Source organism: Dasypus novemcinctus, chromosome 13, assembly GCF_030445035.2.
Source record: "Dasypus novemcinctus isolate mDasNov1 chromosome 13, mDasNov1.1.hap2, whole genome shotgun sequence".
In the NCBI taxonomy this organism is placed as follows: domain Eukaryota; kingdom Metazoa; phylum Chordata; class Mammalia; order Cingulata; family Dasypodidae; genus Dasypus; species Dasypus novemcinctus.
The window spans coordinates 25,474,270-25,487,526 of record NC_080685.1 but is presented as its reverse complement, the minus strand read 5'-3'; the positions used below and the strand labels follow the sequence as shown (position 1 = coordinate 25,487,526).

The window sequence follows — 13,257 nt, the reverse complement described above, 5'->3', positions numbered from 1 at the left end:
GTGCACCCGTGAGGAGAGCCGCCCAGCGTGAAAAGAAAGTGCAGCCTGCCCAGGAATGGCGCCGCCCACACTTCCCGAGCCGCTGACGACAACAGAAGCGGACAAAGAAACAAGACGCAGCAAATAGACACCAAGAACAGACAACCAGGGGAGGGGGGGGGAATTAAATAAATAAATAAATCTTAAAAAAAAAAAAAAAAAAAGAACAAGGAAGCAACAACAGATCTAAATAACTGATAAAAGTTTAATACATTGGATCCAGATTTTATCACTTTTATAATGCATTTGCCATTTCTTAACAATACAAAGTAGAGGCAAATAGTGACACTTCGTAAAAATGCTGATCCCCCATTCCCTTTCCTAAGACCGAGTCCTCCCTCAAATATCCCCCCACCCCCACAGAACTCTGTCCTGAATAAAACACTTAAATACATCATAAATAGTAAACTATGAAAAAAATAGCAAGAACTGTTTCTTTCATTCTTGTAAAAAAGAACATGGCAGCAAAGACAGGCAGCCAGAAACTGGCTGGAGGTGTCTAATATAGACAGTTACTTGGGGTATGGACTTACCTACTATCAAGGTAGGGTGGGATGGACAGGGTAAAGTATGGGATTTCAACAACATGCCTGAGACGCCAGGCTCCCTTCTCTCCCTGACAAGAGTAGAAGGATGAGATCAAGAACCACAACCCTTGGAAAAGAGGGCTTATGTAAGTCCCATTTCTAACTTCTCTGCATAGAGAGTCAGGGCATGTGGGTACAGCAAAGACCTCACCAAGGCAGATATCTGCTGGCTACCATGAGTTTAAGAGAATATTCTCTGACCTTACAGACAGGAATAGCCTGTTAAATAGACACAAGTGTCCCCCTCTCCAATTCAGTTCTACAAACAGCAGAAAACTGCTGGGAAAGGTAAGAACAAAGACGAAATCTCCATTTTTAGAGAAGGATCTAAAATTCATTTGATAAACCTTTATATTTAGAAAAACGAGAATATGTATCAAATTGCAAAACAGCAATAATCATTTTAGCCTGGCAGTAAGTAGGGTCCTGTTTAAGAGGGGCTCTGTTCTCCGAGCCCCATGGCTGCCCCATTTTTTTCTTTTTTTTAACAAAAGGGGTAAGGATTACCCCATGTCCCACTCTCTCCATTCCTTCAGCCTTAGAAATTCATCAAGAGAGAAGGAATTAAAAAAGAGCTCCTTCTGGCAAAGCAATCACCACACTTCTGCTTCATGAACACCACAGTTCTTCTGAGGGAAACCTATGAATAGGCATCTCTCCAACACTTCTGGAGGTTTGAGCTGAAACTGTCCAGCTTGAACCTGTGTGCTGGGCACTATTTTTTCTTTTCCTTTTTTTTTATAAAAAAAGAAGAAGATTGGCAGGGGGTTAAACACGCTTGCTCCCCTAAAACCCTTTAGAGTTTACAGGGGTCTTCTTCCAGGGACCAGAGAGAAAGAGCTAAGGTAGGGATAACGTGCCAGCAAGTATGTCCTGAGGGAAATAAGTCCAGCTCCCAGTGAAGGTAGATGAAGTGGACGAAAACCACCAAGTCCAGCAACCCCACTTCCAACACGAAGAGGGGGGGTTTTGAAAAAAATCCAATTGTGAAAGCCAAGGTTCACCAGTTGAAAAATCTTATCACCCAACTCTGACACTGAGGGGATGCTGCTGTCCTCAACTGCCTGACACACAAATTCCCGTTCATGAGGAAGGGGAAGGAGGAGAAGGTCTTCTTCAGGAAGGAGACAGCAACCCTAGCCTCCATTACACTCCTTTTTTGATGAATAAAAAGAAGGAAACTCAGCACTGCTGGGTCAAAGGCTGACGTCTTGGAATCACAGAGATGGCAGAATCTTGTTCCGGGTCTTCTGAGGTGTTTTGCTCACTGAAAAGATAAAGGATGTAAAGTTAAGGATGTGGAGGTATGAGATGAGGAAAGAATGGAATTCAAGATAATTTCAGCCTGGTTGGCAGGGCTCAGAAGTTTTCTTCTATTTCAACTTCAGCTTCCAAATGCAAAAAATACAAAATCTTTAAAAAGAAAGGTTTAGGGGTACTCAATCCCTCTAACCTTGCCAATTAACTCCTTGCTCCATTCCACCAGTGATCCTCTTTATACCCTTCCAAGCATTCACCTCCCCAGACACTCACACGGGCGACCTCTGATTCTGCAACTGCAAGCGTTGAACTAACGGGGGGGGAAAAAGATGGCGGTAGAGAGGAGAAAAATTAGAAGATAAAAAAAGAAAGAGGATTCTCAAGTCATGTATCTCATAATTCCTTCAAATTTCATTTTAGAACCTGGGATTCAGAAAGGAGATTAAGAAGCTACTAGATTTGGAAGAACATTATTTTAATTAGTTTTCTGAGTACTGTGAAATATTTCCTAGTATCCTCCTCTGTCTTTAATACCCAGGTGTGACAGGCAGCCTCTAAGACAGGGGTCCATGGACCCCTCTGCCAGTCAGGTGAAAACCACAGACCCTTTACTAAATCCACACTATATTGTGTATTATTTAATAAATATTTCACACCCTCAACAACACGTCCCACAAGAATAATGTTTTGGTTTTTTTTTTATTTCAATTCAAGCATGTGGATCCCTTAAGAACCCATGCTCTAAGGTAACTAAAGATTCCTGCCTCCTGAAAGTCAAAACAATGTTTAATTCCCTCCTCTTGAATGTGGGCTGGATTATTAACTCTCTTTTAGTGACCAGAATGCAGCACAGGTGATGATACTGAAAGTGAGTTACAAAAATATTGTGGCTTCTACTTGGGCAGAAATGTTCAAGGTGCTATCTGGTTTCTTCTTGCTGTTTATAGTAAAATGTGAGAGGAGAGAAATAACTTGAGGGAAGAATGTTAAACAAAAAGAAGCCAGGACTTGATGGTCTTGAAAATTCTCAGCCTTGTCAGATGTCAAACCATGCTAAAATTAAAATTAAAATTTAGGGCACTGCCCAGAAAATGTGGTCTAAAGATGAAGATGGCAATATGACTATAAAACACCTTAGTGATACTGGTATGGGATACCAATGACAGGTGATATATGACTGACAGGGAGCTGTACAGAACATATGTCCAGGGTGCATGGTAATGTTTGGATATACTCATAGTGGCAACAATTAAAAACCACAGTAGGGGGGGTACTGGGTTCCTGGCCAGTGGTGCTCTGTCGTGGTCCCTAGGGGAGCAGCGACAGTCTCCCAGGTACAGTGGTGGGGACCGGGAGGGAGTGAGGGTTCAACAGTGAGCCCCAGATGCTAATGACTATGCTTGTGAGCTGATAAACCCAAAATAAGAACAAGGCCTAGAGCAACTTTGTGCCTGGGAATTTCCTTCTGTCAGCCTTCATGTTACTCAAATGTGGCCAGTCTCGAAGCCAAACTTAGCATGTAAATGCAATGCCTTCCCCCCAGCGCGGGACATGACACCCGGGGATGAGCCTCCCTGGCAACGAGGGACCACTATCAACTACCAACTGATGATGCAACTGGAAAATGACCTTATACGGAAGGTTCAATGCGGATCAGCAGAATATCCATGTCTACATAAAATACCATGACTTTAAAATGCTGTTTGACCTAAAGTAAGGGGGAAATGGAAAGGAGAAATGAGTTTATATGGCTACGAGTTTCTAAAAAAGAGTCTGGAGGCTGGCAGAGGGTTTGCCCTCATGCACAACTGAGCAGAGTCAGAGAGACAGATAAAGCAGATACAACCCCCAGATATTGGTTCCTTTGAGGGCTAAAGAGACCCATGGGAGTTATGGTCATGGCCGATGGGGTTAACTACCAGGGCAGATGGCCCCTCTTTGGAAATGGTGTTTATGTGTGATGAATCTGGACTCAGATGGGATCTCCCTTCATAAGACTTTCATGCTAATGTGCTGGAGGTGCAGTTAATGTTGGGGTTTAAGATATATTTAGGGGATTTGAATCTCTGGACTGACAATGTGATAGCCAGATCCTGAGCCTCAACAGACTCCAGCACCTACAATCTGATTTATTGGACTTACCACACTCAGCTAAGATGGAGTTGAAGAAGGACAACCACCACACCATGGAGCCTAGAGTGATTACAACTGAAAATGGGAGGATTGCATCCAGCATCCAGGTGGAATCTGACCCTCCTCTTGACATAGAGGTGCAATGGACACAACCAATCCAATGTCCACATAGAAGAGGTGGCACTGGATTGGGAAAAGTGGACATAATGGACAAAGGGTATGGGGAAAGGCAGGAAGAGATGAGAGGTGGAGGCGTCTTCGGGACATGGAGCTGCCCTGGATGGTGCTTCAGAGGTAATCACCGGACATTGTAAATCCTCACAGGGCCCACTTGATGGAATAGAGGAGAGTATGGGCCATGATGTGAACCAATGTATATGAGGTGCAGAGGTGCCCAAAGATGTACTTACCAAATCCAATGGATGTGTCATGATGATGGGAACGAGTGTTGTTGGGGGGGGGGGGAGAGGGGGGGTGGGGGGGTGGGGTTGAATGGGACCTCACATATATATTTTTAATGTAATATTATTACAAAGTCAATAAAAAATAAAAAAATTAAAAAAAAAAAATTAAAAAAAAAAAAAAATAAAACACCTTAGTAAGACCTGGGAAAGATCAAAGGTAGTGGCTCAGAATACTATGCAGTCATTCAAAAGGCCCTTCAAAGAGATTAAGGGTACATCCACTTAACAATAAGACCTCTTAAAAGCTTATGATTATATTAAAAAAAAAAAAAAAGCTTATGACTTATCAAGAAAAAACTTGTGAGTGTGGCTTTTGTCTCCTGGAATGAATGAACCTCAATGAGAGTCACAGGCAGCCTGTGAAAATCTGGGAGAATTCTATCACACAGAAACATTGCAAGGTTGAACTAAAAGGGAAAGAAATAGTGCCAAATGAAGAGGCTATTGCATGCCCGAAATTCTACTGATAGGGAACAGGCTGAGAAACTACTCAGCTACAAACACTCTAGCTTTCATGAAAAAGGAAGACTCGAAAGGCAAAACCTAGTCCAAAAGGTGGAGCCAAGTACCAGTGGAGAATTATCCCCATGCTTTGAGAACTAATCAAAGAACTTCCAACATTTCCCGGATTTTGGAATAGCTATGAATCAGTTTCCTGAGTGCCTCCCACTTTCTCCCTTTTAAACAGGAATGTATAGTTCATCTTAGGTTTGTCCTACCATTGTATGCTGGGTGTCTGGGGAACTTAGAAAACTTGTCTCTCTAGATTCACAGATTCCACAGACTGAGAGGAACTGTACTTGAGAAATAGGCCTGGGTAGCCTCATCCACACCTGGACCTGATTTAGATGACAAATTCTGGACTTTAAGCTGATGCTGTAATGGGACTTTTAATACCTTAGCAGGGAGAGCAAGTGTATTTTGCATGTGGAAGGGATGTGGATCACTGGGACCAGAAGGCACACTGTGATAGGCAGTTTCTGAGATGTTCCTCAATGATCCTTTTCTGCTGGTATTAAGACCTGTGTATAATCCTTCCCCCTTGAGAGTGGACTAGAGTTGATAGAAAGCAGCACAGATGATAAGATGCCAATTTTGAGATTTGCTTACAAAAAGACTGTGGCTTCTGCTTAGGTGCATACACTCTGATTCATTATCTCTGAAGAAGGGAACCAGTAAGGAACTAAGGTCCTCAGTCCAACAACCCACAGGAACTGAATTCTGTCAACAACCACAGAAGTGAGCTTAGAAGCAAATGTGTCCCAAGTTGATCCTTCAGATGAAACCCTCGCCCTGGTTAACAGCTTGACTTAAATTTCATGAGAGTCCTTGAGCCACAGGACGTAGCTGAACTACTCCCAGATTCCTGACCCACAAAAATTACAACATATGTTTGTTATTTTAAGCCACTAAATTTTAGGGTTATTTATGATAAGACAATAGATAACTAACATATCAGGTAACAAAATTAAGTTACAATTTTTAAACTGGACCCTTTTAAAACACTGCTCATTGTATTCACTATCCAAGGATCTTTCCAGTCTTAACTCCTAAGCTGAGAATTCTCATTCATCTCATCAGAAGATGAAGGGTTGGCTGGGGGTATTTTGACTGAATACCAGAGAAGCCCAAACACAAAACTTGCCCCACCTCCTAAAGATGCAAAGAAATGGCACACTTTCCCAAATACCTCAAGATGAGCTCTTAGGAAGGTAACTTTATACAAATCTAGCAAAGAGCAAAAGACAATGATCCCTGGAAAAAAAACAGAATTCCTGGAGAATACAAACCCAAGGACCTGAAGAGAGAAATGTGATTATATGGAGAAAAGAGCCAAGGAACCAACCTTGTACTTAGTATTTGCACAGCGTCTTCAACTATGGGTGTGAAGCTGGTGTCAGAAGTGAATGAATCCTCACTAATTTCCTCAACAGGTGGAGTCTGAGGTAAAACATCAGGGCGACCAAGGTGGACATCTGGAAGAAGAAAGGGAAGAAATCAATGAAACAAAAAAGAGGAGTACATGGATTGAAGGGAACACATGGAAAAATATGTAACAACTTGGCTTTTCCTGGACAGAGTAGGCTCAGAAGGAAGGGAGGGTGTGCCCAATCACATGGTGACCCCAGCCCTGGCGCTGACCTGGCTCCACTTCTGCTTTTGTTGTCACTTGTGCCTTGTGTTCCCCAGAGACTGGTGGCTGGCAAATGTAGGTGTTGCTGCTGGGGCCTGCCCGCCGAGAGAAAGATGAGCCAGACCGAAACTTTTTGGAAGGAGAGGGCTTCACTTCAAAAGGGAAAAAGAGAGCCTACTTAGCGCCCACCTCAGAAACCATCACCACGACATAGATACAAATTGCTAGTGTCCCCAACACACACCCTAATTTGTTCTGTGAAGCAGGAAGAGGGTTAATGTCAATGGAGATGGGCTCTATGATCTACTCTCCAAAGAAGAGACTCTCAATTCACTTCACTTTGGAATCACACATACACATCTGCCGCCTCCAACCTTCAACTCTGATGTTGCTTCCACCTGATGAACTGTCCTCTATTTCATAATTCCCTTCTTCAATAGCATCCTCCAATAAATCTGACAAAGATGATTCTTTTGCTTTATATCTTCTTAGCACACAGAAAGCACTGCAATAACTTAATATTTTTATCTATCTATATATTTTTTTTTTTAGGAAGTAAGCAGGGATTGAACCCAGGACCTCATACATGGAAAGCAGGCACTCAACAACTAAACTACATCCACTCTCCAGTGAGAGTTGGTTTATTTTTGTTTGTTTTGTTTTTAGGAGGTACTGGGGCTCAAACCTGGGACCTTATACATGGGAAGCAGATGCTCAACCACTTGAGCCACATCTGCTCCCCTATATATCATTTTGAAAAGACTTTAAAAGGATTTTTCCATGTTTCTTAAGATTGCCTGGAGAGCGGATGTGGCTGAAGCAGTTGGGTGCCCACTTCCCACATGGGAGGTCCCAGGTTCCATTCCCAGTGCCTCCTAAAGAAAACCAATGAGCAAAACAATGAGCAAACATTGAGCAAAAGAGATGAGGGAGCCAACTCAGGAGAGCCGATGTGGCTCAGGGGTTGAGAGCCAGCCTCCCACATATGAGGTCCTGGGTTCAATCCCCAGTACTGGTACCTTAAAAAAAAAAAGATTGCCTGGCATTCCTAGGTCCTCCTGTCCCACTGAGGGACAAATGATACCAATGATGAGAAGATAAGGAGGAGTTGGAATTTGTTGGTGGCAGCAGCATGGAAGCTTTAGATAGAAGAACATGGGCACTTCCTAGGAAGTTGAGAGAAAAGACTAAGAATACCTTGCTAAACAGAAATCAGCAAATGATTCTTCAACCACTTGATTCTAGTCTGAGAACCCCCGGGGAACGAGGGATAGGCTCTGCCTATCTCAGCCTTTGGCATAGATCCTACACCCACAACTATGCATTTTTTGCAATCCTATCAGTTTCCCCAGAAATGCCCCCCACATCAATGATACAGGGAGGATGAACCAGGGAAAAGGCAGCAACCCGTAAACAAGTGGGACAGAAGAAGTTACTGACACAAAGATGGGCAGGGTTTTCAGGGGCTCTAGCCTTGGCAGCTCCCTGACAGAGGTGTCCTGTCCCCCATCTCTTGGGGTAAGGGAGCCATTGGAGTAAGGAAGCCACTTACAAGGGATCTTCTTGAATACTGTGCTGCACATGAAGCGCTGGAACCGTTCAGCATAGAAGCCTGGGCGATGCACTGATACAGTGTCCTGCAGAGCAGAAGGGATGGCTACAGAGTTAGAGAGGGAGAAGGGGCCTCCTGTCCAAGGGCCATTTTCCCCCAGGCCGAGACGCTAGTAGAAGGGTAAAAGCTACAAATGAAATAATATATGGAAGAAACTGAGGGAACAAATCAGAAGTGAGGGAGACAGAGGGTGGGAAGAGAGCCTCCAGTTGATGTTACTCACTCCATCATGTACCAGAGCTTTCCAAGAGTGCTCCAACTTCTTAATAAACCTGCCAAGAAAAAGTTATATTAAGTGCTCAGAGTTTCTGATAGAGAGATCTTTATATAAATTAATTAAATAAAACAAAGTATATATATATAGTATGTATTTATTTATTTTAGGGGCTAAAAGAGGCAGTGATAGCAGAAAAACTTGAAAAACAGAAGCTGAGAAGGCATTCCCACTATGTAATGCTAGCTTTCCAAAGAAAAAGCATGGTAGCATTTATCCTGCATAAAGACCAGTGCTGTTTTTCTAGATAAGCTGATTATCCCCTCGTAGGAAAAGGGCAGGCAATATGTCCCTGGCACATAAGGGACAAGAATATTATTTTAAAAGGAGAGGTGGACAGATAGATGGGCAAGCCTGAAAGGGAAAATTTAAATCGGCTGATTACCCCAAAGCAATAAGTCAAAAACCATCCTCATCAGTACCTGAAATGTTACAGGAACAGAACTGAGGTCTAACATTTCCAGTTCTTCCCTCTCTACACACTTCACTGTCTCTTTGTTCCACAGACAAATAACTTTTTATAGACCACAGTCACTGTCTTGTTTTCCACCATGGAAAAGGGGAATGTGTTTCCAGCTATACCCCAATGTGGAATATGACTCATCTCACAGGTTTTTCACAAAGGAAGAGCCAGACAGATGGTGTATTCTACCCTGGTGCTTCAGGGGACTGACTCAGCTTTCCATAGAAGGTATATGTTGTTTGGGGAGATTGTGGGGCGAGGAAACCAGGGAGAGAGGCAAAAACAAGGAAATAAACCACCATTTGAAACCCAATGAGGTAAGCAGCCAGACTGCAGGTCTTTGCTTCAGGAAGACTTGGTGTGGTGACAAACCCATCAAAAAGAGAAATGTGAAGGGCTATCTGCACCTTCCTCTCCTCCTCCCAATCTGATATCCATATGCTCCTCACCTGTAAGACTGCAGAATGTCAATGATGCCAATATAAAGCAGCAGCCTTTCGCCTTTATTATTCCGGGCAGGAATACCACCCATACTGAGGAAGACAAGAAGGAAAGAATAAGAAAACCTTCTGATTAGCTGGTAGAGGCTACTTCTAACCTCAAGTCTAGTCAGGGAACAGAATTCAGACTCAAATACAACTGTTCCTAATCTTTTATAAACTTGGGAACAGCAGGATCATTTCCCCCACCCCAAGAACCATGCTGCGTTAATGTCTTACTCTTCAAATCTCACTTGCCTGCCTCCTCCACCCCAACTCCACCCAAGAGAACCTAAAATCACCCTTATAAAGCAATTGTGGGAATGTTCTCCCAAACTAACTCTAAATTTTCTCAATATTTTCCTATCTTAAGCCCACTAAGACATGCTTCTTTAGAATCTTAGATAGCTCTCCTTACCAGATTTATGACAAATCCCAAATTTAAGACATCTCCCTTTCATTTTGGATTCTTAAGGAAGTTAATTCCACAGTTCTGTAAGCATTAGTGTTAACTTAATTGCTGAATCAATGCTACGTCTTCACAGAAGCTGGGTCCCTTCCTTAAGAAAAAGTGCTGAGGTCAAGTTCTCCTTCCTGGTGCCCCTGAGTCCACTCACTGGTCATCAGTCTCCATGGTGCCACCCCGCCGAGCCTCGCCCTGGATGGATTCCATGGCTGTGGAATAGAGAGCCTTTTGGGGGGCAGGTTTCCGAGTGTCAACTGAGTACGGTGCTTCACTGCCTAAGGGCTCCCGTTGTGCATGATCTATGTTGTGGATTGATACCAAGAGGCTATAATCCATTATCTTGAAGCTCTGTAGCACCTAAGGAAGGAAAAAACATGAACTAGGCCTTGGGAAATATAAGGATTTTTTTTCCAGGATCTGACAGCTTTCATGATCGAACTACTCTTGAGAGTGACCCTCCAGCACTAACTATAGGATTATTCTTTGCTCCTCCTACTCCTTGGAGAAGAGCCAAAGTAAGTCATTTTTTCTCTGTTTTAGGGAGGTACTGGGGATCGAAACCAGGACCTTATACATGGGAAGCAGGCACTCAACCATTTGAGCTACATCTGCTCCCCGAAATCCTCAATATTCTTCATGTAACTTTCCTGTAATCTAAAACTTCTTTTTAAAAAAAGACAACCAGCAAGATGGTGGCAGAGTAAGGTGCTCCTAGAGTCACCTCCTGCTACAGGGCAGTTAGTAGTCACCCAAAGCTTCCTAAAACACCTGTTTTGGGGTCCAGGAAACCAGAAGAGCATCCTGCATCATCCTTGAAAGAATGGAAGGAGGAGTCTGCCCGTCTGCAGAGGAGATTCGTAAGTAGAGTGCTCCATGCCATGGAGGCCAGTGCCCATCCTCCACTGGCAGGGAGCTACTCCACTACTGGAATCGAATGCGCCACTTCCCAAAAACGGAGGAGGAAGAGATGATTGGGCACCATCTTCAGCTAATGATTAGTAAACCTGGCTGGCTAAAGTATAACCCTAAGAACGGCTAAAGTTTGAAACTTTCTAAGTCGGAAAGAGGCCAGTTGCTGCCATTTTTACTCTACCCCTGGCACACGGGGAAGCAAACAGACTGAAAATCACAGTGCTGGTCGGGACCACCTTCTTTCCACCCAGATCCAAATGCAGCTCTAGTCTAAGCCCCAGTCCCACCTCTAACAAGGAAGAACCTGGAGAGACCTGCATCAGCCTCTCTGGGAAAATACAGGCCATGCTTTGGAGGCTAGTGATCATCCTGCACTGGCGGTGCAAGCCGCCTCAGGAGATGTTCTATAGACTTGGAAGCTCCATTTCCCCTAAAAAGGGGAAGGGTGAGATGGCTGGCCACCAACTTCAGCTACTGATTAGTAACTTCAGCTGGCTTAAGTATAACCCTAAGAACAGCCAAAGTTTGAAGCTGTCTGGGTCAGAAAGAGGCCAGCACCTCCATTTTAACTCCACTCCCAGCATAATGGGAAGGTGGGCTAATTGAAAATCAGTGATGGTAGGAACCAGCTTCTTTCACCAAGATCAGCCTTCAGCCCTAGCCTAGGCCTCAGCCCCACCTCTAGCAGGAAGGAGGATGGCAGGTCCTGCACCAACCTCTCTGGGTAACTGTGGGTACATTCAGCTGGCACAGACTGAATAGTAGGAAGTCTACTGGGGTAACTGTAGTCATTTTGAACCCACATGGCATAGACTGCTGCTCACACCTGCAGCTCTATTTCTACCCCAGCTAGGGGAAGAAGGGGTGTGAAGCTTCATTAACCTCTCCAGGCAACTAGAGTTTAGGCCTGCATGACTTGAATTATTACACTTGGCTGTGGTACTGTCCCTACCCATGGCAAAGGAGAAAGTTGGGAGAAGCTTCATCTGTCCCTTGGGCAATGCAGGCAGCTTGAGCCTCTACAGCCTACAGCACCAACTACATCCTTGGCTCCTAAAACACAACCAGCAAAAGACAAAGGGCAAGAAAGCCCTAAACTAAAGAGAGAAAATGTATACAGAATAAATACATCTAGTAAGCCAGATGCCAAGATACCAACAAAAAACATAATCCACACCAAGAAACAGGAAGATATCGCCCAGTTAAAAGAACAAGATAAGCCTCCAGATGACATACAGAAGTTGAGACAACTAATCATAGATGTTCAAACAGATAGCCTTAATCAATTCAATGAGATGGCTAAAAAGATTAAGGATATTAAGAAGACACTGAATCAGCGCAAAGAAGAGTTTGAATGCATACATAGAAAAATAGCAGATCTTATGGGAATGATAGGTGCAATCAATGAAATTAAAATAACACTGGAGTCATATAATAGCAGATTTGAGGAGGCAGAAGAAAGGGTTGGTAAGCTTGAAGAAATGGCCTCTGAAAGTGAACATACAAAAGAACAGATGAGGAAAAGAATGGACAAAATTGAACAAGGTCTCAGGGAACTTAAAGACAGCAAAAGATGTGCAAATATATATGTCATGTGTGTCCCAGAAGGAGAAGAGAATGGAAAAGGGGCAGAAGGAATATTTGAAGAAATAATGTTAGAAAATTTCCTAACCCTATTGAAGGACATAGACATTCATGTCCAAAAAGCACAACATTCTCCCATCTGAAAAAATCCAAACAGACTAACTCCAAGACACATACTCGTCAGAATGTGAAATGCCAAAGACAAAGAGAGAATTCTGATAACAGCAAGAGAAAAGCAATGCATACCATATAAGGGATTCCCAGTAAGATTAAGTGCCAATTTCTCACCAGAAACCATGGAGGTAAGAAGGCAGTGGTATGATACATTTAAGATACTACAAGAGAAAAACTTTCAGCCAAGAATCTTATATCCAGCAAGGTTGTCTTTCAAAAAAGAGGGTGAAATTAGAATATTCACAGATACACAGAAACTGAGAGAATTTCTAAGCAACAGACCAGATTTTCAGGAAATACTAAAGGGTGTGCTAGAGCCTGAAAAGGAAAGACAGGAGAGAGAGGCCTGGAAGAGAGTCTAGAAATGAAGATTATATCAATAAAAGTAAATAAAAGTGTCAAAAGAGTGGTGAAAATAAAATGTGACAGATAAAACTCAAATAGACTGGAATAAACTTAACCAATGAGGTAAAGCACTTGCATTAAAAAAATTCCAACTCAATGTGTTGTTTTTTTTTCTTCTGGGGTTTTTTTTTTTTTTGGAAAATAAAAGAATTTTATTAACGATCTTGCATGAATGGGCACATGACCTGCAAAAAATGGCCAGCGCCCTCAATGTTAAAAGAAATTTTGAAAGGCCTAAATAACTGGAAGAGCATTCCATACTCATGGATTG

At 43.0% G+C, this 13,257-nt stretch overlaps 1 protein-coding gene across 2 annotated transcripts in view; it reads right to left on the bottom strand.

Moving 5' to 3' along the window:
• Nucleotides 1-226: 226 nt before the first annotated feature.
• The window catches only part of PIP5K1A (phosphatidylinositol-4-phosphate 5-kinase type 1 alpha), a 53,158-nt gene continuing 40,127 nt past the window's right edge, over nt 227-13,257 (bottom strand). For both annotated transcript variants that reach the window (XM_058275356.1, XM_071207427.1), the window contains 7 exons: nt 10,063-10,268; nt 9,416-9,499; nt 8,453-8,501; nt 8,170-8,254; nt 6,626-6,769; nt 6,330-6,459; nt 227-1,893 (listed from right to left, as the gene is read on the bottom strand). In XM_058275356.1, the coding sequence (XP_058131339.1) occupies nt 1,809-1,893; nt 6,330-6,459; nt 6,626-6,769; nt 8,170-8,254; nt 8,453-8,501; nt 9,416-9,499; nt 10,063-10,268 (783 nt within the window). In that variant the 3' untranslated portion in view covers nt 227-1,808. The remainder of the gene's footprint in view (nt 1,894-6,329; nt 6,460-6,625; nt 6,770-8,169; nt 8,255-8,452; nt 8,502-9,415; nt 9,500-10,062; nt 10,269-13,257) is intronic.